A 21,603-nucleotide genomic window follows, 5' to 3' on the forward strand; every position below is an offset into this window, starting at 1 on the left:
ATGATCCTTGAGGTCCCTTCCAACCCTGTGATTCTGTGAATGAAATCAAGAAGCCTAAAGCAGAGCATCTCAAAGTTTGTCTGTGCCCGTGCCAGCACTTCAGTTTATGTTCCTCCACTGAGATTCCCCAGAGAGCAGCTTTCTGAGGCACTTTGTGCACTTCAGCTCTGCTGTGTTCTCACCCTGTTTTCATTTTCAGTGATTAGCTTTCATAAATATTTTAATTTTCTTTAGATATTGGCTGCCAACTTAAATCTATATTCTGGTAGTATCTGTATAAAAACAAAGACTGCATGTGCTTCAGTTGTGTAATAATTGCTGGCCTGTACTTAGTGGACTCCTTAGTGTTCTCCTGTGGCAGTACTGGCATCCTGAGCGTCACATAAAGGCTCCTCACAGTAACCTGCTTTTCTTAGTTACTTTTTAATGACGCTTTCCAAACAGGCACTCTGGTGACATATTAATGGCTCCTGGAACAGCCACCTGTAACGATGCAGCAGCTTTCTGTATTGTTAGCACTGTGTGGAAGCATTACTTGGGCTGTCTGTAAAAGATTGCCTAAGCTGTCACACATCTCACAAAATAATAAGCAGTACTCTCTGCAGCACGTTTGCTCTCCCATTCAGTGCCTGTAGATGGTAAATGTTTTTGGAATTTTACCATAATAGATTCTAAATAAAACATTTTGTAGTTCTCCCCCTGAAGCATCACTTTTACATTAAAAATAATTTTTCCCATATACACAGATGAAGTCAGTCAGGAGTCCTTCTGGAAATAGTATATTAACTTGCAGTACATGCAGCTGAATCATGTTAAAACACCACAGATCGTGCGGAGTTGGCATGGTTTGTAACGAGGAGGAGGAGCTTTTCTTCGCTGTAAATAGGAGCGTATGCATGCTTGGCGGTGAGGTACCACGGAAATTTGGATGGGTTGGTGTGTGAGGGGCATCAGGATCATTTCAGTCTCAGGAAATCATTCTCGAAGGTAATGCTGCAAGTAGCTACAGCTACAGATCTGAACTTCCAGAAGATGCAATTCAGTAGCTGTGTGCAGTATGCCACAGTGACCACTGCTCTCCTGCTCCAGCAGAAGGGCCGCAACGCAGTGCTGTGCTTTGTGCAGGGATAGGGTTGCATTGTTTGCATCTTGCAACAAGATAAGATAATAGCAGATTGTGTAGTGGTGTAATTGCGGAGTGATAGGTCAAGAGTAGGCTGAGGGTTGTTTTACAGGCACAGAAATTGATCTTTAGTTGCTTAATTGCTTCAAACGACGATGTTGTGCCAGGCACTGCCTTTCCCTGCCTGGTGGCTGTCACCTTTGTGAAGCGCTGGAGTGACCTTGTGCTCAAAGTTGTCTTTATGGACAAAGTGGAAGGACACTAAAATACAGGAGAGCCAAGAAATTAATTTTAGTATAATTGACATCTGAGAGTCGAATTGTCATTAGTCCAGATTTGTTCCAGAAAATAAAAATGAATAATGCCAGTAAAGATGTTATACGCACACTTAGTAGTCTCTGACCCTTTTCCTCAGCCTGTGCTGATCGGTGCTGTGCAGCTGGGAGCATCTGCTGTGCATTCATCAACACAGCATGTATGGGGACCAAGCAGTGGCTGTGAGCACAGTGAGGGGTGGGTGCCGCATTTCAGCAGTGCCAGTAGTCATGTGTGGCATGCAATCTCTTGTTCATCACAAGCTAAAATGCGTAACTAATGGTGGTGACTGTGTTGGAAAATAGCGATTTGTGTCTGAGCACGTGCTCTATCCAGCAGCACTGATGTGCTTTGTAGTTGCTGTAGTTTCTGGAAATAAATAGGAGGTGTTACTTCTGGAGTGCTCCAATTTGTCAGCACTGAAGGAACAGGTGCACTCACCAGAGCAGAACGGCATCCAATGAGGAGGGCAAGGAGGTCTGAATTAGCAGTGTTTGTAGTTTTTGAGTGAAGCAAAGAAATTTTGATTGAAGAAGCTGCATCCATTGACCTGGAATGCCACAACAGTGAGAAAAGTGAAGCAGGTTCCTATTTTCTGTTCAGTTGTTAACTTTTTCTGTACTCTCAGTTATTTTTGTGTTGCTATTTGAGACTTTTTTAGATGGGGATGACATCTTTATGTCAAGATTTTTTAATGATCTTCACATGTGGAAAGCTTTAACAGGAAGTAATACTACAGATGATTTGGTATAGATGCAGATAAAACTGATGATGCCTCCATACCCTTTTCTGTATGCAGAACAAATGTCCTTCCTGCAGTCTCAATCGATAGAGGGAGCTCTGACTTTTCAGAACATCTGTATGCAAGCAGTTCACTTCATCCATCCCGAAAATAAATTGGTTTGTGCTATTGAGTTGGCTTTCAGAAATACGGGATGCTGTCCTCACAATGACTGAGAGAGAATCATGCTCACACAGCACTGAAACTGAGTATTTTCTGTGAAATGTAAATAATACAAAAGAAGCTTAAATTAAAAGATATGTAAATTTAAGCACCCTTCTTGAATCTAGTTTTGTTTTTCTGAAGCAACTTATGCACTGTTGTGTGCAGAGAACCATAGACTGACAGCAACAAATCTAGCTTTGTGCAAACCAAAGGGCTGGGCTGTAGGCATCAGTTCTTCAGGCCCTGTCTTATAAATGGGTGTGTTTACATTTATGCAGGCAGATGCTGCCTGGTTATTTGTCTGGCCATGGAATTGAGAGATTTTGTCCCCGGGACAAAATGCACGGGACTGGCTGCGGTCCTTAGGCACCATACCTTGCTGTTGTGGGTTGGGGGGCAGCAGGTTGGGGAGCGGTGGCTGCAGGTCTGCAACTGGGGGCGGTGTGGGGGTTTACAGGTCAGTGGCAAAGCTGCCACGAGGGGCTCTGAGTGCTGCATGGAGCTCACTGGGACACTGAGCTGGGAGCTGCTGTCCTTCACAAGGAGCAGTGTTGTGCCTGTTAGATAGTGGGGATGGCAGTGGACTTATCTGACCCCTAGAAATTGTAATCAGAGACTGTTGAAGGAAACAGATCTGGTAGTGCATGTGGAGGTACGGGGGATGCGAGGCATTGGGCTCAGCCCCATACTTGCAGCAGGACCTGGCCGTGGCAGTGCTCACTGTGTGTGTGTGTGAGCATTTGACCACTTCATTGCATGGGACTCCCTTTTTGTAGTCTGAAATTCTTCTGCTGCTTCTGTAATGTTTTGTATCTAACATTACTAACGGATAAGATTATCTCAACCTCCCCTTGTACTGTCACTTGTTTCCTGCAGACAGCCCAGGTATTTGCACTGCTGACCTACCCACAGCCTTGTCTTTTCTATTTTCCATAGCTGAATTCCACCTGCAGCATTCCTGTGACAAGAAGCGTGCACTGAGCCTACAGCTGAGGCACTGCACTGCACTCCTGCACCATGTAGATCAATGCATGTAGACACAATGTGAAAGGAAGGTGTTTAATTAGCTCTCAGTGGTTTCTCTTGTAATCCCATTGTCTATGATACATGTTGCTCACTTGGTGTGAGCTCTTAAATCTTGCCTATAGCACAGCAGGTTCCCGCAAGCCGTGGGGCGCTGAGGCTCAGTGAAGCAGCCTAGAATGGAGCTGCTGTTCAGGCAGCTCTGCTGTGAGGTCACTGCCAGTGTTCCTGCAAGGGTTGGTGGGACGGCACGCGCTTTGCTGTTATGCTCATGGCAGCAAGGCGCCTAAAAGGGCTGTGAATTGTACTGCAAGTGTGTGGCCTTGTGTCAGCTGTCTGAGGGGAGCACACCCACTTGTGCAAATCCCATGGGAGCAGTCTTTGGTTAGCGTGGAAGTGCTGGTACTAAAAACTAACTTTTTCATCATTAACCTAAGCTTTAATCTAAGCAAATGATTTTAACAAAATCTCCCAAATTATAATTACAAAGGGAAGGAGATGTGTGGGGAAAAAAATATTGATTTCTTCAGGAGTGTGAAGCTTTTGGAAGTTGTAAAACTATGATGACCATGCAGTGATTAGAAGTGGATTTGAACTGTAGGGCTCTCACGTTTGATTATAATGTTGATAAATGACATTGGAGAGTTTGTATACGTAGCATAAATACAATATCATGCCTGACTTTTTCCACTTTCCAAGTTCCAAGTGTGTCTCTAAGCACACATGAAGAAGAACTTCAACCATGGGAGGAGGGTTGTCACAAGAATGCTGGAAAGCAGGGTAGAAAGCAATAAACGTGCGTCAAGTTTCTGGACACAGAGACTGTTCACAGTTACAGGTGTCCTGCACTAGGAATTAAATGATGTGCAGCAGGCTTCTGTGGAGTCAAACAGCAGAGCGAGAAGGTCAGTGCAGGTCAGCGTGGAGTGATGCAGCTGTAGGTATGGGATGCCTGTGGTGCTGCTTTGTGCTCCTCCAGTGTGAGGAGCCTTCTGGTGTTCCATCCCTGGCAGCATTTACTGTCAGCATTATGTGACTGTAGTAAAATCGGGGCCCGGTAGCTGGGTGGTGCACTGTGCATTGCCAGGAAGAATGAACATTCTGAAAAGGACCTGACGTTGTGGGAGGGAGCACTTTGTACAGAAAACATTTCTGCATTGTGAAACCTCCGAGTTAGTAATGACAGGGCAGAGTGCAACCAAATCATGCTGTGATACAACTGCTGGGGTTCTCAGTGCTCAGGTGCACATCTTCAGATGTTAATTTTGGATGGTGGTTATAAAATAAAACTCTGTTTAATCTTTTTCTAACCCTCCCTTTGAGTTCTATATAGAGAACCATGCTGACCCTTCTCATAACCCTTCCTGGTCCAACTCTCTTCTGTCTTTACCCTCCAGGCCAACTGTTGACATTAAAAATAGGCTACAAACATTTTTCCTTAATAAGGCAAATATGCTGGCCTAAATCACCCGTCCTTCCACTATGCAGCCATGCAATAGAGCAGAGTGTCCTTTCCCAATACGTACTGCGGAGAGTAATTTTGTGTGAACTCTGTGTGCAAATTCTTCCAACTGACAGGCATGGCACAGGGTCCTGGGCCCTTGATCCAGTGTGCTGGAGCACAGCATGGGATCCTTGTGGCTTCCTTCCTTTTAAAGTAGGGTCTGAGCAGAGTGCTGGTGAGCAGTGCAGTGCTGGGTGATCCCTCTCTACCCGATACAGCCCAAACTCAGCTGGGATGTGCTCCCACCCCAGGTACTGAGAGCCGTTTCTGAGCTCCAGTAACTTTGACTGTAGTCTAGAGTTATTCAGAAGGTAACTTTGTGCAAGACTGCACAATGAAGGGGTTGATGCTATAGACACTTAAATGTAATGATTAAAGGAGCCCTCCCTGCTGGGTTCGTGGTGCAATTCTGTGCCTACGTTTGAGTTGTACTGAAAAAATTGTACCTGATATGTAAGTTCTCAGACAGAATATTGAGGATACAGTCAGACGTGTTGTCTATTAGTGAATAAGAGGTTAGCAGAAAGGAAACAGAAGCGTGCAGCTCTAAAGGTGCTTTAGCTGAGATCACATAAATCATCCTTTAAAGCAGTTTCTTCTGGGACAATAGCATTCATACACTAGAAGTGTTTAAGTTGTAGACAGTGAGAAGGAACATATTTTTAAAACTTATTAAAATGTTTAATGTACATAAGAAGTAGGAAAGCATTCCTGATATCTTCTCTAATATAAAATTTTCAGATCTCTTCAGTATCATTATTTTTGTTGTTCAGATGTTCTTGGTGTTTTCCCTTTAAATATTGCCGTTCTGCTTCAGTGGATCATTGTGCAGAAGTTGTGTCATGGGTGCTCCGTACAGGAGTGTCGCAGGGACCTTCTGCCAGCTAGAGCAGAGCACACAAAAAAAAAGCAGCTCCGAGTTGAAGGAACAGGAGAAAATGAGAGCGAAGTTGCAGGCAGAAGGCAATTCCAGAAAGGCTTGGAAATAAAATCCTATGAAGCCTGAAACCGAAAATGCTGAGATAGGGCTACTTAAGAAACTGACTAATTTCCAGGTATTTTGAGGCCTTCATTGTGTTTGTGCCTTTTGTTTCCCTCTGCTCCTTCCCGCGGAGGTCTGCTGGCCGTGCACGCGTACCTGTGCTGCAGATAGAGGGACGGAGCCCTGCGCTGCCTTCTGCGTGAAGATCGTGCTGCATCCTTCACTCAGAGTGCTGGAATGGGAAAAGGAGCAAGTTAAGGGATCCAAAACCCCCTCTTACCAAGATGGTTGGACAAGTGGAGCACAGCTGGGTACATATTTGCGGTGTGGAGAAGCAGTGTTTGGTGGCGATTACAGCAACTCCTCCGCGTGCGTTCTCATGGAAGAATTAAACCTCGCGCGCTGGAACGTGCGGAGGAAAGGACGGACGTGCGAGGCGGTGCTGGAACCGGGCCCGAGCCCTCCGGCCTCTCGGAGCCCCGGTAGCGCAGGGCTGGAGCTTCGTCCTCCTGCAGCCCCGAGCGATTCGGGCCGCGTCCCACGCGCAGCAGAGCACCGCCACGCGGCGACGGTTCCGCGCAGCCGCGCTCGTAGCGCTCCGCTCCCCGGGGACGCCGCTCTGTTCCGGGACGGCGCCGCGGGGCTTCGGCCGGCAGAGCGCCTCGGCCGGGCACGGCGCGGAGCTCGGGGTGACCGTGCCGCGCGGGTACGCTCCTGCGGACGGGATCGGGGCGGAAGCGCTGCGGGAGCGGCGCGCCCGCGCTCCGGCTGCGGGCCGCCGGCGATCCGCCGCGGGCGGGGCGGGGCCTCGTAGGCGGGGCCGCCTCCGGTGCAGGCGCGGAGCGGTGCGGGCAAGTCGCGCCCCGCCCTCCTTGGGGGCTGCCGGCGATGGAGCGGCCCGAGCGCTGAGGGCGGGGGGCCCGGGCCCGGCTCCGGCTCCCTGGGCCACGGGCGCTGCGGGCGCGGCTCTCCCGCCGTTCGCCCTCCGCGGAGCGGCCCGGCCCGGACCATGGTGCAGCGCTTCAGCCTCCGGCGGCAGCTCTCCAAGGTGGGTCCCGGCCGTTCTCGCGAGTCGACCTCTGCGGGGGGCTGGGGGCACCGCTGCCTTTTGTTCCCCGCGCAGACACAAAGGCTGGGTGGGACCTCAGGCGGCGCCCGGCGCGGTGCTGTGGGGCTCGAGGGAGGCCGCCGCTTCCTTGCCGATGTCGTCGGGCGCTGCAGAAAGGGGATGTGATCGTTATCGTTTGTGCCGGTGCGCGGTGTGCGGCGCTGCTGCCGCCGTTCCTCGGGCGCGCTGGGTGCTGCCGACCCGCCGCACACCTGCGGGAGCGGGGCCGGCGCTGTGCCGAGAACAAAGGCGGTGCTCCGAGCGTCTCGAAGAGCTGCTACTGCGTGCAGCCGTGCGGTTCTGTCACTGAATCGATCCAGCGCGTTTGGTCGGATAAACGTTTGGGAAAAACTGGCGGTCGGTGAATAAAGTGAGGCTGTGCGCGGTCCGGGGGATCCCGCCCTGCAGGGCACGGCCGCTCAGCCCCGCGCTGCGCTGCTGCGAGTTGCGGTGCTGCTGCGCTCCGAAGTGCCGGGCTGCTTTGATGTTACGGTTGAACTTTTCCCCCACGATACGTGTTTTAAAATGCGTTTGTCAAAAATTTGAAGCGCTGTTGTAGGCACTATTTGAAATAGGTTAAAAATGCACACCCTCCAGACCACCTTGGGTGCCGATATGGTTCTGCTGCACCTTATTTGTTTCTGTTTCTCTGTGTCTCCTCATCTTGGAGAAATGGAGAGGAATGGTTTCGAGGTGGTACGGAAAGGAAAACTCGCTTCTTTGGGTCGTTTCCCTTGTCCACGTCAGGAGCTGTGCCTGCAGGCAGAGCTGTGTCCCTTCTGAAGGGAAGGTCTGGTTAGCAATGACTCTCGTGCACACTCCTGTGGACACTTACATGGGGCATCTCAAATACTTTTAAATGAACTCCTTTGGATAGCTCCATTTTAATTCTGTTTTATCCAAGCCGACTTTAAGCTAAGCCTACTTAGCTTGGCTTGTAAATGATGCACAGGTTCTGAAGTATAGTGAACCAGAGGAGAAGAATCAAAACTCAGATTTGCTTCTCTGGCATAGGGAATTGTGCAACGATTCACTTGATGTCAGTTGTGCTCAGTCTTTGTACTTATTTAGCGAAACAAAAAGCATAGTGTATGAAGATACAGTCAAAACAGATTGTTAATCCAGATTTGTCGATGGTATCAGAACCGTGTTGTCTTCTCTCCTCGCTGTCACTTGGGATGGGAATGGGAAGGTTAGTTTGTGCTTGAGGCTTTGGGAAGAGGTAGCAAATGGCATATATAGCACTCTGCTTTGATGGAGAATTTTGCTAATCTGTTTCTCAACCAAATTTAGTGACTGTTAGACCACCTAACACCTGATGTGAAAATCTTGACTCCTTGCTTGCTTACTTATATTTTGAAGTTGACAAATGTCTGTATGAAAGTTGGAGCACCTGCTGCTGAGTAGTACATCATTAAATGGTTCACGTGGGTAATGCAGCTGCAAAGTCAGAATTCTAGCTTCTAGCAATCTTTAATGATGGAGATTTCAAATGCAATGTGACTGTGCAGATTTGAGAGCTACAAGCTGAAAAGTGCTGCTGCTGCTGCTTGGCACAAAACATCAGCTAATGAAGTGTAGAACTTCACACAGGAGAGTAGTAGGGCTTGGTGATATGAAGTTTGGCCTCAGCTGGTTTCACTTTTCAGAATGACTGTTTGCACCACAGGGCTTTCACCAAATTCTGTAAGCTCTCCAAGCCTCTGTCATCCTTCTGTGAATGGGGTTAATGCCTTTCTCTGATTTATGTAATGGTTGTCAATTTTTGAAGTGCTGTTCTGGGGAGAGCTGTGTAAGTGTTCAGCTTTGCACTGACTTGGGAATGTTTGCATTTGAGAACCCGTAGATATCAGCAATTTCGGATAGTTTAACACAGACCCATCTTCAAGTGTTACTTCTTATTTCACATAGGCCAAGTCTGCCTTGTGTTTGTGTGTGACTGCATGGTTGCTGTGTTAGTTCGCCAGCTTAAACATCCATAACTATTAAAAGCAAGAGCCACAAATTACTGCACCTTTATTGCTAGGACTTAAGGCAAAATACCTGATGGCTTTCAGCTTAGTTTGACAAATATCTTTCTCAGTCCAAACTAAGATTGTTCATTTTGTCTCTTTTTTTTTTTTTTTTTAATGTTTTATTTCTTCACCATCCCTACCAGAAATACTTTCTCGGACTGTTGGAGGTCCTCTGACTGCTGTTACTCAACCCTCAAGAAGGGCCACTGCTGTGTTAGGGTTTAGTTGGGGGATTCCTTTGCTCTTGGAATGACTGTACAAAATTGTGCAGCTTTTCACTAAGCTGATTTTGTTCTGGATGTTTGAACTGAGTTTATGGAAGTAAAATAATGCAAATAAAGCTTCTTCAAATACAGTTCAGTCTTCTAAGTTAAAATACTTACCCTTACTTTTAAAAGCTTTGAGGATGAGCCAAATCAGAACTCCACCCAGATGTGAAAGCACTGGCACAGACCAGATTCAATTTAAAGAAAGAGAAGGAAAAAAAAAAAAAAGAGTAGTTTTTGTGAGCTGCAATGGTATTTAATTAATTTAACTCGCATGATAATGTTGTTTAAAAGCTGTAGACTGAACTCCTTTGCTCTTGGTAAACAGGCTTATTGCATGTACTGTCTGTACTGTGTGTTTGCACTAGTGTGGATTGAGTTTGTTTATGGGAGAGGAACTTCTAAGGACTGTGCCAGAGCAGGTGTGGATACTCTCACTTGAGCTACTGGATGTTCACTTGAATCCGTGAAGGCAGTCTGTCTCATCAGGCTGTCCGAAGCTGGAGTGTTTGGGTCGGCGGTTCTCTGGTGTGCTCAGCTGTGTCCCTGACGGACCGCGCTGCCCTGTGCCTGGCAGGGGATTCGCTTCTCATTGTCAGTGCAGGGCAGGCGTTCAGAAAAGTCCTGATGCTCCCAGCAGAAAGGCTGGTTGGCTTCTGCTGGCTTTTCTGACTGTCCTCATGTAGACAGGCCGGTTCGAGGACGCCTTTGCATTACTCATCACATAATTTAGCTTTGAATCTGCTCCCACACACGTGCTCCTTAAGGTATACTGGACAGAACGCGTGGCTGAACAAAGCTGAAAGGCCGTGGGATGTAAGCAGTTCTCAAAGCACTGCTGGCCATGAGGGTATGGAATGAGTACTGGCAACAACAAGGAATAGCCATGAACTTTTCTGGGTGGAATGGGGCACTCAAGAGGAGAATGAGCTTCCGCTGCATCATCTTGTTCCTAGAATGTGTGCGGAGATGTTGCAAAGATTACTTGCATCTTAGAAAAGGAAAATGAGCTTCGGGCCTTCTGCTTAAGAAAGCAGGAGTAACAGGTTTCATGAGGTGGTTGTCCAGGCTCAGTATGACTGCACTGCTAAAGCATTCACAAAGAAAAAATAAACCAGACTTGAAGAGTCTTCCCACATCCTGTTGTTGGTAATTAACAGGGGTTGTAAGCCTATATCTGCAGAGATATTCGAGGTAGGAATAGAGTTTTCTCTTCATGAAAGAAATATTAAAATAGTCCAGAGAATTACCTGTATACATGCCAACTGTGACTGGTAAATTGTATGTGATAGCTTATTGCCAAATATGCTTACAGTGTTAAAGGGTGTAAACGCAGTCTGTGGATGGGATGCAGCTTACATGAATTCATAGTTCCTTTTAATAATGAAATTCCGCAGCTTTTTGCTGTCTGCTTTGTAGTAATATAATCATACTTCCTAATGGGTGCTTACATGGAGCTGGATAGCAATAACAATTGGAATTTCCTACCAGCAGTGGTCAGAGGAAGCATTAGAAGTGTTGGCGTCTTTATTCTGAACAAGTTACCATTAGGGTCCTCAGGAGGATTGAAAGCTGTCATGTTTCCTGAGTTTCCCATTTTAAACCGTTTGACTGCTTACTCAGCTAGAGTTTCTTGAGAGGCAGATAATGGCTTGCTCTCGTTTTGTAGATCTTTCCATTTTCCGCATGGCAGTCAATGATAAAAGTCCATAAAATGGTCCTTTTCAGAAAGGACAGAAAAGCTTTTGTCACTTGAAGGTCTGAGACACCGGGGCAAAGTGTAGCAAAAAGAACATGGGCTGATTGGAGCGAGGCTGCCATGTGCATTGCACCTCGCTGGGCTGAGCCCTGCTGGCCGGTGTCAGTGCTTCTGTGTGGGGGAGGGAGGGCAGGCTGATGGCAGCGCTGTGTGCCAGGCCTGTGCCTGGCTTGTGCCACACTGGGGCTGGGTGATGCTGTGCACCAGGGCCTGTGCCCGGCCCGGTTGGTGCTGCACCGTGGGACGTGTGGGACGCAGTGAGGCCGGCCTGCTGGATGTGATTGCCGGCAGGCCCAACGCTGCAGGGCACAGCTGCAAGCAAACGTGGCCTGTCCTCTGCCTTTGCACTGATTGTTCAGAGAGAAAGCAGATAGCCCCTGCTTGCTGTTCTGCACAGGAAGGAAAACTCAGGGAGGGAGAACAAGAAAATGGCTTGGTAAAGAAGCCAGAAGGAGCCTAGCAGAAATACAATGTGGGTAGACATGACATAGTCGCATATACTGTCTCCCAATGGAAATTAACTATTAAAATCTCCTGAGCAGACTGGAACTGCCATAGAGTTGTTGGAGTAGATCAGTGATTAGCTGCAAAGCAGATTTGGTTGAAGCTACAAACTGAAATTGCAACTCGCACGTTCGGTACCTCATGATCTTCAGCAGGTGGCTGTAATTTGCAGTGCTTTGTTTTGCTGCCCAGACCAACTCCACCGTCTCTGTGCCCAGCTAAGAAGCTCCATATTGGCTGTAACTTTCGTGGTCCCTTGGAACCACAGGCGAACATGACTATGATTCAGACATAGTCTGAGGGAGGTTTTCTGTTCATAACATTTGGACAAATAGCTAGCCCCCTCTCTATTTCCAAGAGGGGAAAGGGAAATGTAATCATTTTCGTTTTGTGTTAAAGTGCCTTTGATCAGCAATGCCTTGGCTGTTAAACATGTGTTCTCCAGTGTTCTTTGCCTGTACCCTCTTTGCCATGTAGCTTCTGAAGGAGCCTTCTCTTTGAAGGTGGTATGCATGCTAAGTGACTTTTGAATGACTGTAATCCGGGCAAATCCACTTCAGTACCAGTTAGCATTAACGCAGCCAATGGAAACAGTCTGGAGCTTTGAAACAGAAGGGTCTTACGTGGGTCATACGTGATCCCTATCTGCAGTATGGGAGTACAGTAACGTTCAGATACAGGAATTTTTTCTTCTTTTTAGCCTTTAGCCTATAAATAATGCAAAGGTATTTTTTAGCAGGGGAAAATGAGGCTGTGGGACCCATCTGTACATTGACAGCTGCACTTTGTGTTTGATCTTCATGAAAACGTCTTGTAGCATTAATGTATCTTATCACTGGGTCAGGTTGGCGGTTTTCTTCTGCTTTGTGGTATGTCTCACTCACTGTTTTTCCATTCCTATCCCTCTGTCTCCTTGTTAAAGAGATCAAACATGTTTTAAAAAACAAACAAACAAACAAAAAAACCCAAAACAACCCCATAATTGGAAGGGGAGTAATAATAATAGGGTTAAGAGTTTAAATCATATTGATTTTTAACATAACCAAATGCATGCTAAAGTCCATTTTAATGAATCCTGGCACTCTGAATAGCAAAATATAAATTTCAAGGAGCATCTTCTCTGCGTTTTGGTATCACAACCTTTGATTGTTGGAAGTAATATGTGACCACAGCTCTGAGATAAGCTATTGTAATTTGAAAGTACCAAATATGTATATTTAGCATTGCTATCAAAATTCTCTGAACTTTTCTGCCCACCGAAAAGAAGATAAGAAGTCTAGCATGTAACAAGCAAAAAGAGTTGATGAATGGACTGACAGACACTTGTAATGAGATACCAAGGGAGGTCAAGATGTGCTATAATTTGGGCAATTTTGACTAAAGCAATAGTTTGTCTTCATCATGCTATGTAGAAAACGTTATAAAAATTTGTGCTTGATATTCATAAAAATTCAGCATGCACTGCACTTCAGTGATGTTTACATTCACAAAAAATATGGTCTTGTCTTTGAGATTCTGTAGTGTCAGATTAGCCAAACCCAGCAAGAGCACAGCAGCTCCTCTGAAATGGTAAAGGATGCAAAGTGATCATGTGTGTAGGAAATTCTGTTTTTCATGTATCTGTAACACTCAACCTAAGATTACAGGCGTTTAGATTTTCTCATTGCCTCAGTGAGCGTGGAACGCAGTAGTGCTGCTCAGACGTGTAGAGAAGAGAGCTTACTCCAGATGTCACTGGAGAGCCTTTAGTTAAACCCTGAAATTGTATTATTTCAGGATCTCTTTGTCTGACAAAGTAAATACACCTTGAGTAAGTAAAAAAGATATTCAGATGAATGGAATTGTTGTAGATTTGTGGTATGATTGTGAAAACCAAGGGACAGCTGTTTGCAGGCAGCCCAGCCCTGCCTTTCTCCTGCTGTGATAGGATCGTACTACAAATAGTTTTCTGCAGCGTTTGGTTCTCTTTGCTATCTTAAGAAATGCTCTCAGCTGACATGAATTTGCACCTGAAGAACGCACTCTAAATGTCATGAAGTTGCTGTTTGTGACTGTTTTCTTGGAATGGGTCAACGGCGCGCTCGTGCTGCTGCTGTCCTGCACTTCAGCTCCTCTACTGACTGCGGAGAGAGCTATGGCAATTTCCTCATCAGCTGAGCTGCAATCTTACGTCCTGCTTCACTCACAAACAGGCACTGGGTGAATGGGTGAAAAGAGACTAAATAAGAATTCTTAATTATCTACCATGATAGCACGCTTTCATATCTTTTGTGTAGTCTCCTTCCCTTCTCCGGCTGTGTTTTGGAGTTTTTCTCTGTGGCTGTTGATCTCGGCTGCCTTCCAGAGGAGCACTAACCAATTAGCATTGTAATGTGTTATGGAGAAATTCCCTTATTTCCTTACTTTTCCTCATTGTCTCCATCCCAGAAGCTCACTGTGCCTTGTCTGTCCCATAGCAGTATTTTGTGACACTATTACTTTCATGGTGCTGTTCAGTTACCTATTCCAGATAGTATTTAACAGAGCCTCATGCCACTCAGGTAGGTATTTCATCTTCCAGTTCTGCTGTTTTCGTATTTGTCAATAATAAAACTTATCTAAAATGTTTAAAGAGAGAGATTTTACAACTAGAAACTTCAAAATTAGAATCATTAACAATCTGAGTAAAAAGAATGGCTGGTTCTGGTCTGAGCAGAGCAGACCCGCGTCTAGCTGTGTTTGTCATCAGTATAATCTATTTAGGGAAAGAATTGAAACTCTGCTGTATTTGCTTGGGAAATTGACTAATCCGACATTTAATTAACAAACAAACACACACATTTCAGATGCTCTGTTGGATGGTGCTGTGTGCTGCCTCCAGCCTGTGCCCAGTTCTGCTCTGAACACTGCAGCCCTGTGTGGGAGGCAGGAGCCCACACAGCTTTGCTGTGGTCAGAGTGCTTCACACGAGGGGGGAGATGATTATATACATCTTGAGGTATGAACTTTGATATGAAAAATTGATTTTAAAGTAATTTATTCTTTATTCTGCTGTGTTTACGTGGTAGTTGTTAGGATTAGACGTGCTGCTGTTCTCCTGAGCAGAGCTCTGCTGTTGCTCAGCTGATGGTTGAACTGCCAGCTGGCAGGCAGTTGGGTTAGTTTTTAGACTCTCTGTAAACCAGGTTAAAATGTATATGAATATATATGTGTGTGTGTGTGTGTGCGTGAAAATAGAGTAGTGGGATACATTTTAATGCTGCTCTAAGTGATTTTAACTAAAGATGCTTTCACGCTGAGTTACTGTGGACAGTTTTAAGTCCTCTTTTGCTGACATTGCCTGTGTGTGTCCGTGTTGTTGCTGTGTTGCTGGTATAACTCACCCTGCAGTCTGGATGCTCTGGAGCTGGGATCAGGTTCTTGTTGACAGCTGTTTGGCGTTGGGTTACTGAAGGGCCCTCATGCCCTGGCTGCGGGAAGGCTGTCGGTGCTGGCGCTGTGGGCAGAGCAGCCCCAGCCGGTCGCTGGGTGCAGAGCCCCAGCTGCTTGCTTTGTTGAGGAAAACCCCTCTGTTGCACAGAAAATGCACAGTTAAGGAGCCTGGGGCGAACTGAGGGGAAGAGATGCCCGAAGTGCCAGCTCAACCACGCTCCCACAGCCTGGGATGGAAGCCAAGAAGCTCTCACCAGTCCGGCATGTGGTGAACAATCGGTGAAATTTGTGCAGCTTTGCACTGTTTGAACTTAACATGGTTTTATTTTGCTGGCTCGAGTGCATTAAGCCTGACTGTTCAGCCTGTTCCACAGTTTCCAGCCCTCCATTCTGGTCGTATTTCATCTAATGCACAATTCCAATGGTACGTGTTGCTCAAGGGCCATCCAGCTGTTACCTGCTTGTGGTAGTGTTATTCTCAAGATGTTTTGTTGATCTGGCCATCTAAACTGTGACTTTGGTCTTTTTTGGATTGTTTATTAATGTTCTGTAGTTAATGGTTTTAGCACAGTAAAGGGGAATTTTATGAGGGCTGCTCCAAAAATAATGCCTCCTGTGTTTTGATGTTGGCCCACAGAGTCAGAGGTGGTTGGAGGTGGTGGGATAGCAGTAGAGGTTGAACTTTTCCCCAGCATTCTGTTATGTTTTGTTGCTGTGTGATACATAGCAGCAGAGGGGTACTCTGATGGAATGGCAGACCAGCAGCAGGCAGCTGAGATTTTGTGTTTCGCACCTGAGCAGTCATTTAACGTCTCCTCCAGACACAAGGCAGCAATGCAGGGTGTCGTAAGCTGCTCCACAGGGAGTTGAAATGTACTGTCCTCTAATCTGATATCAGTTTACAACTGTTTCTTCACTTAGGTAAGACTGCTTCCTTCACAGTAAATTATATTGCGTAGGTATTACTTTTGCAAGGTCAGTATATTTCCTCCTTGATAAATGATGATCTGATGTCTGGTTTCATTTGACAATAGATCCAAAATTACGTGTGTTGTATGATTGTGAGGTCCAGTCCCTGTGCTCAAAGCCAGAACAGCTCAGCAGGCTGCATGGCAGTGTCCAACTGGGTCTGAGTGGCCCCAAATGGAGTTTCTGCAGCCTCTCCAGAACTTGCTGCAATGTTCGGTAATCCCTACAGCTATTAAAAAATTAAAAAAATAAAAAAATAAAAAGTTTTTTGTGTGTGTTTGTTTGCTTTTTATTTTCAGTGCATCTCCTATGCATCCTTCATAACTTCACAGTGAACAACTTTGGCACAGATAAATCTTTTAAGACACCTGCTCTTATTTGAGGACTTAAACTTTGAAGATTGCAGTTGATTTAATGCTGTGGCTCACAGGTCCTACTGAACTGAGAGAATTTGAGGAAGAGAATTCTGATTATGAACGGATTTTAAGGAAAATGCAGAGCCCTTCATGCCCTCATATACTGAAAAACATGACTGAGATAGGAGGGGGGAGTAGGAGCAAATGTTTACGGTGCTGCAGTGCGTGGCTGTTTGTAGTGTTCTTTGTAGAAATCTGCAGTGAAAGAAAACAGCTGCTAAGTATTTTATGTGTGTTCTGGTTAATATGCACAATAAGGCAGTTTTCTGCAGTTTGCCTCAATAGTGACTAAATGCTAAGAAGATTTGAAGAGAAAAGCTTGACTTGATTCTCTGAAAGAGATCAGTGTGCGCACAACATGCAGGTCTGTGTGACTGCAGACGCTGCCTTTTGCACGCAGCTCTTCTAAAACCATAGGTGTGCTTTTCTCTCATTGTGCACCATCTCCTTGCTGTCACTCTGGTCACGTTTCAGGTTACTGAGGATTGCCTCTCTAGAGTTTCTTTTGCTTCCTTCAGAGTAAACCTGGTTTCTAGATGAAACTGCTGCTCTGTTCTGGGGGGCAATTACCTGAATGGTTAGTGGCTCGCGTGTACTGAATGGTGGTGATATCTTGGCAGCCTTAGTAGCATTTCAAGTGGAGTCTTGCTGCACTGTAAACTTTGTTGATTTCATTGCTACAAAATTAGGAAACAGTTTTTATGTCGCGTTGTACAGAAAAAGGACATTGCATTAGATCCTTTTTATGACATGGAGAAGCACGTCTTAATTATTCAAGCTCAGGAGATACTTCAACCAAAATTCTTTCTGCTGGTGCAGAATATGTTTGTATTTATAACATGAGGTGCTCTTCTGCAGTTATTGAGCAGAGTTGCTTCTGAGAGGGAATTTCATGCACGACTTCTGGCTGTCTTCTGGGTGAGGTTTGTGTGATCTTCTGTGCGTGTGCCTTGCTGCCTTACAGCAAAGCTGAGCTGTCTTCAGCTAATCAATGATGGTTTCATTAATAGTGAGCAGAGAAACCCTGCTGAAGAAGCAAACAACTCAGTACTTTCAGGAAAGTCATACTGTCCCCTTGGAGGCCAGGTTTCTGAAGAAGGGAGAGGGCAGGACTCGGGGCTGCGCAGTGGTGTCTTTGTTGCTCCCTGTCCTAGATGGATGCCCAAGTTTACACAGCTGGAAAAGGGAGATGGTACCAGTGGTGGAATTTGCTGTTTGTTTTCAGCTGTCCTCTTATAACTCTTAAATGTCAGTCAAATTAAGCTGGGTCAGTGCAAAATGCTCTGCTTTAACCACTGAGTTAACTGGGAACATTCTACCAAAAAAATAGTGAACAACTCAGGAAGCAGCTGTGAGCAAAATGAAATAATTACCATAGTGGCAAATTTTGCTTTAGCACCAGCTCAGGGCTTTTGGTCATTTGTATGGGGCTTTTTGGGTGGCGTTGAGTGTGTTGGTTTGTGTGTTATTTTGTTTGTTCTTGTTTAGTTCTTCATTGTGGGGTTTTTGTGGTTTTCTGGATGTTTTGATTTTGCTTTTTCTTTCTCTCTTTCAAGCACTGCCATACATCCACAAAGTGTTTTGAAGCAACGTGTGCTGAGAGCAAGAGTGCGTGTGTGTGTGCAGCAGCCGCAGCTGCTGGGCAGATCGAGGCACATTCCTGCAGGCAGTGCTGGGGCAGTTCCACAGCCCCTGCCAGGGAGCCAGGGGATGTTACCTCCTCCAGCTGGAGTTACCAAGAGCCAGGCAAAGCCTGCATGGTGAGATGGGAGTAAGAGTAAACTAGTATCACTGGGATCTCTGTGTTACCGCCACGAGCCCTAGAAATGTGCTAACCTGAGCTAGACCAGAGCTTCCTTAATTCATTGCTAGTCTTAGAACGTGCTCTGAATTTACCCAGTCTGAGGCACCCGGAACATTGATTTATTTTTTTTGAAGGAGGAACAAGAAAGATTTCCTTTCCACTTCAACAGGGAAGAGCTTGAAATGGTGTGAGCCAAAGGAGTAACGTGGTGATTCTGGAATGTTGTAGAATTATCGTCAGTCTCACTCCAGTGGCTTCTGCAAAGCTTCACACTCTCAGTATGAATTTAGAGCATGCTGAACCAAAAGCTACCTACGTACTCACTGAGCTGGAAGGTGGGACAAGATTCCCTTTTGAAATTGGTGATAGTTACTGATCTGTTGGGGCTGCTCTAAGAACAAAAGATATGCTTACTGGCCGAGCTTGAAATGCATCTATTTCTCAAAATTGTAAACCCAGGTAAGGCACCCATTAAGCTAAAAGCTTGTTTTCCACTCTGAGCAGAGTGGGAGGACAAACACTGCCTCTTTTCCATCTTTTAAGCCCAGATCTTGTTGTTACCACTTTTCAAAAATATTTCTGCATTTCTTGCACTTTTTTACATTTTCCTCTCTTAAAACAAGGACCTTTGAGCATGCTATCATTTAGCCGAGCTGCTCAGCAAAGGCAAAAGTTGGGTTGGTGGGAATAGTGGCAGTTGAGTCTGCATCCACATCCTGATGGGCTGCTCTCAGGACAGTTTGTGATACGGCAGACTTCCCACTAAAATAGGGACACCAGAAACTTCTCTGGCTACTGCTTGGGAAGTTACTATTACAAATCCAGATAATATCATAATTTAGATTATCTGTGTTTATGACCTGAAAAACGGCAAGGGGAATATGCAACGTCATTATCTCTTAGGTTTAATATCCACCTCTGCTTATACGAATGAACGATGGACGGACAACCGAAGTGATTAGAAGCCAACAGGATATAACCCGTGTGAAAACATGCCTGATGAATAAGTCAACATTTCTTAAAAGCAGCTTTCTTCTTAAGGTGACTCTAAGCATTGCTGCTGTACTGCAGGGCGGTGGGGTAAGGAGGAGCTTCTCTCACTCCTTCCCCAGAAGGACATGTTGTACTGCTGCCCGACAGCTTCCCAAGACATATGGGGCAAGCACTCTGTGCTTCTGCCAGGCATAAAATAAAAGCCTCGTCTTGACCAGTTTCCCCCCACGGGCTCATCTGTGTTGTCAGACTTGTTTGGGATCTGTCCTGCCCTGGGACAGCGTGTGGCTGTGCAGGATAGGAGGAGGGCTCCTGTGTGCTCTCTGGAGTGCTTTGCTGCAGGGCTGCAGGGCAGGGGCAGCGGTGTGCCCCGTGTTTGAGACAGCTTGCCAGTTCTCAGCTCCTTCTCCTGTTCTCTGGCCATCCTAGGTGTAGTAGGAACACTGTGCAGGTTGCATCAGTGAGATGTTAGGTGTTTCATTGGCCTCATGTGGGAGCAGGGAACTTCGGAGGCTTCACTGCCATCAGGAATGTAGGTTTTGGGTGGGTTTGCAATAAGCTCCTTACCTTGCAACAGTGGTCTGAACAGCTTTGTTCAGGTTGTGGATTTTTAGATTGCGGTTTGCCTGGAGTTCTAGAAAAAATCCAAATTCGTCCAACCCAACAGTCTTCCTGTTTGGAGAAAATATGAGGCAGTTTTCTGTTCATTATTATTATTATTTTTTTTTAAAGTAAACTTCCAAGACCTTTGGACCATGTATTTTCCTTCTGGATTCTGCTATTTTCCAGAGAACTTTGGAGGCGTTCCTGACGGGGTCGGTGCTGAGGTATTTTTAGCAGGCGCAGTAACTCTTCTGCAGTGCATTCATGCCTCTCTTGCCTGCAGTTACTGTTGCTTTCTCAAACATGCATTCAGGCTTGTGCCAGCACACCCAGGGTAGTGCTGCTTCATGTTACAAGATCCTGCTTTGTCAGGGCAGGGCTCAGAGCCCGGCAGGGCTGGGGCCATCTCTCTAACGTAACCGGGCACGCAGCATGCTCGGTGCTGGGCTGGCACCGCGTGCTCCCCTGCCTGGCGCCCAGCATGGAGGGCTCTCCGCCTGCCTCCGAACGAGTATGTCCTGCGGTTCCTCCTCCCTCGGGTGTCGGTGATGCTGCTGTGAATATTGCTGGGTGGCTGGGTAGAGAGCAGGGTCGTGGGTGGGAGGCTGGGATTCGTGCTTTGTTAGCTGCTGCTGCTAGAGTTTGCTTTTTGAAGTTCAGTTCGCTAGCTGCTGCCAATTGCAACAGCAGAGGAATAAAATTAAAGGTCTTCTGTCCCTTTAATTTTTTTTTTTTTATTATTTTTTTCCTCTGCTGTTGTTCAGTAGTTAGCTGTGTTTGTTTCCTCGCATAGGTTCAGTACTAAACTTAAGAAAACTGCAGTTTGCACTGCTGACGTACTGTTAAATATTTGTTCTTACTGTGTGGGTAAAGATTTCATGCTGGGAGAGAGATTCCCCAGGGAGCTGCAGTTTGAATGGCTTTGTGTAAGGCTGTGGTCAGAGTTTGCCTGGTTCTGGTGATGTCCTGCAGGGAGCTGTGAGGTTGGGCTCCAGCACAGAGCACAGCACAGCACACAGCTGGCTGCTCGGCGCGTTTGGTGGGCGGCGTGAGTGGCAGAGGGAACTCTTGGCTAAGGTCAGCTTTTAACATTGCTGAAGATCTCTTTTGCATGTAATGATTGTGTTTTATCAGAATATTCCGTTCCATGAAATGCCCTTTTCTTCAAAACAGAAATGCACTTTTTTGGAACGTCTACCCGCGAATCCTGGTTTCACAAGAGGTATTTTGGTTGACTTCAAAATCACGCATTTCAAATCAGTTCTTCATTAGAAAAATGGTGCCAAATCTCATAGTGCTTTCCTTCTCTCAGACTACAGAAACTTCCTAAATCCCCAGGTTGCAGAGAGCATTAGCAGTGATTTTTGCCCGCCCGTCCGTGCTGTGCTGCTGCACTTGGCTGCCTTTCTCCTTTCTGCTCACTCTGCCCAATGAGGGCTCTGTTGGTGCCGGGGCCAGGCAGGGCTGGCTGCAGTGTGGGCGCGGGGCCGGCAGCTCGCAGGGATGGCCGTGGAGAATGGCATCTGTGTTGGGCGCGCGTCGCTCCCGGAGGACAGAGCTGCATTGTTGGCACAAAGAGAAGTGAGAATGCTAAAAGCATTTCAGCTATTTTCTTTCTATTGTACAATACTTTTTTTCTGTTCTGTTGGTAGCCCTGAACGTAGAGCTGCTTCCAAAAATTAAGTGAGCTGAAAGTGGAAAGAGCTCAGTTTGTGTCATTTTTGCTTTTTGGAAGTTACAGGAAATGAGTTTTTAGCTTTATACTGGGCATTATCAAGGCCAGGCTAAAGTGCCTGGAGAACTGGTACAAAAGCTAGGTGATAACTGAGCTACTGAAAAGGAGGCATTACTTTCAGTCTCTC

The 21,603-nt window shown here is 46.2% G+C and overlaps 1 protein-coding gene and 1 long non-coding RNA gene across 8 annotated transcripts in view; one reads left to right on the forward strand and one right to left on the reverse strand.

The window, feature by feature from the left end:
* TMCC1 (transmembrane and coiled-coil domain family 1) overlaps positions 1-21,603 on the forward strand; it is a 106,035-nt gene that overhangs the window by 55,628 nt on the left and 28,804 nt on the right. Inside the window, exon 1 of one of the 7 annotated variants that reach the window (XM_042823885.1) lies at positions 6,871-6,941. The exons of the other annotated variants lie outside the window; for them this stretch is intronic. Within the exon in view, the coding sequence (XP_042679819.1) occupies positions 6,903-6,941 (39 nt within the window). The 5' untranslated portion in view covers positions 6,871-6,902. Of the gene's footprint in view, positions 1-6,870; positions 6,942-21,603 lie in introns of those variants that run through there. 7 annotated transcript variants of the gene reach the window in all.
* On the reverse strand, positions 5,571-6,418 carry LOC122163049. The gene is made up of 2 exons (XR_006169774.1): positions 6,050-6,418; positions 5,571-5,913 (listed from the first exon to the last, which is right to left on the reverse strand). It is a non-coding gene; the product is annotated as an uncharacterized LOC122163049 (long non-coding RNA).

Source organism: Centrocercus urophasianus, unplaced genomic scaffold, assembly GCF_019232065.1.
Source record: "Centrocercus urophasianus isolate 14NV4802_14NV808 unplaced genomic scaffold, USGS_Curo_1.0 seq_22, whole genome shotgun sequence".
Classification (NCBI taxonomy): domain Eukaryota; kingdom Metazoa; phylum Chordata; class Aves; order Galliformes; family Phasianidae; genus Centrocercus; species Centrocercus urophasianus.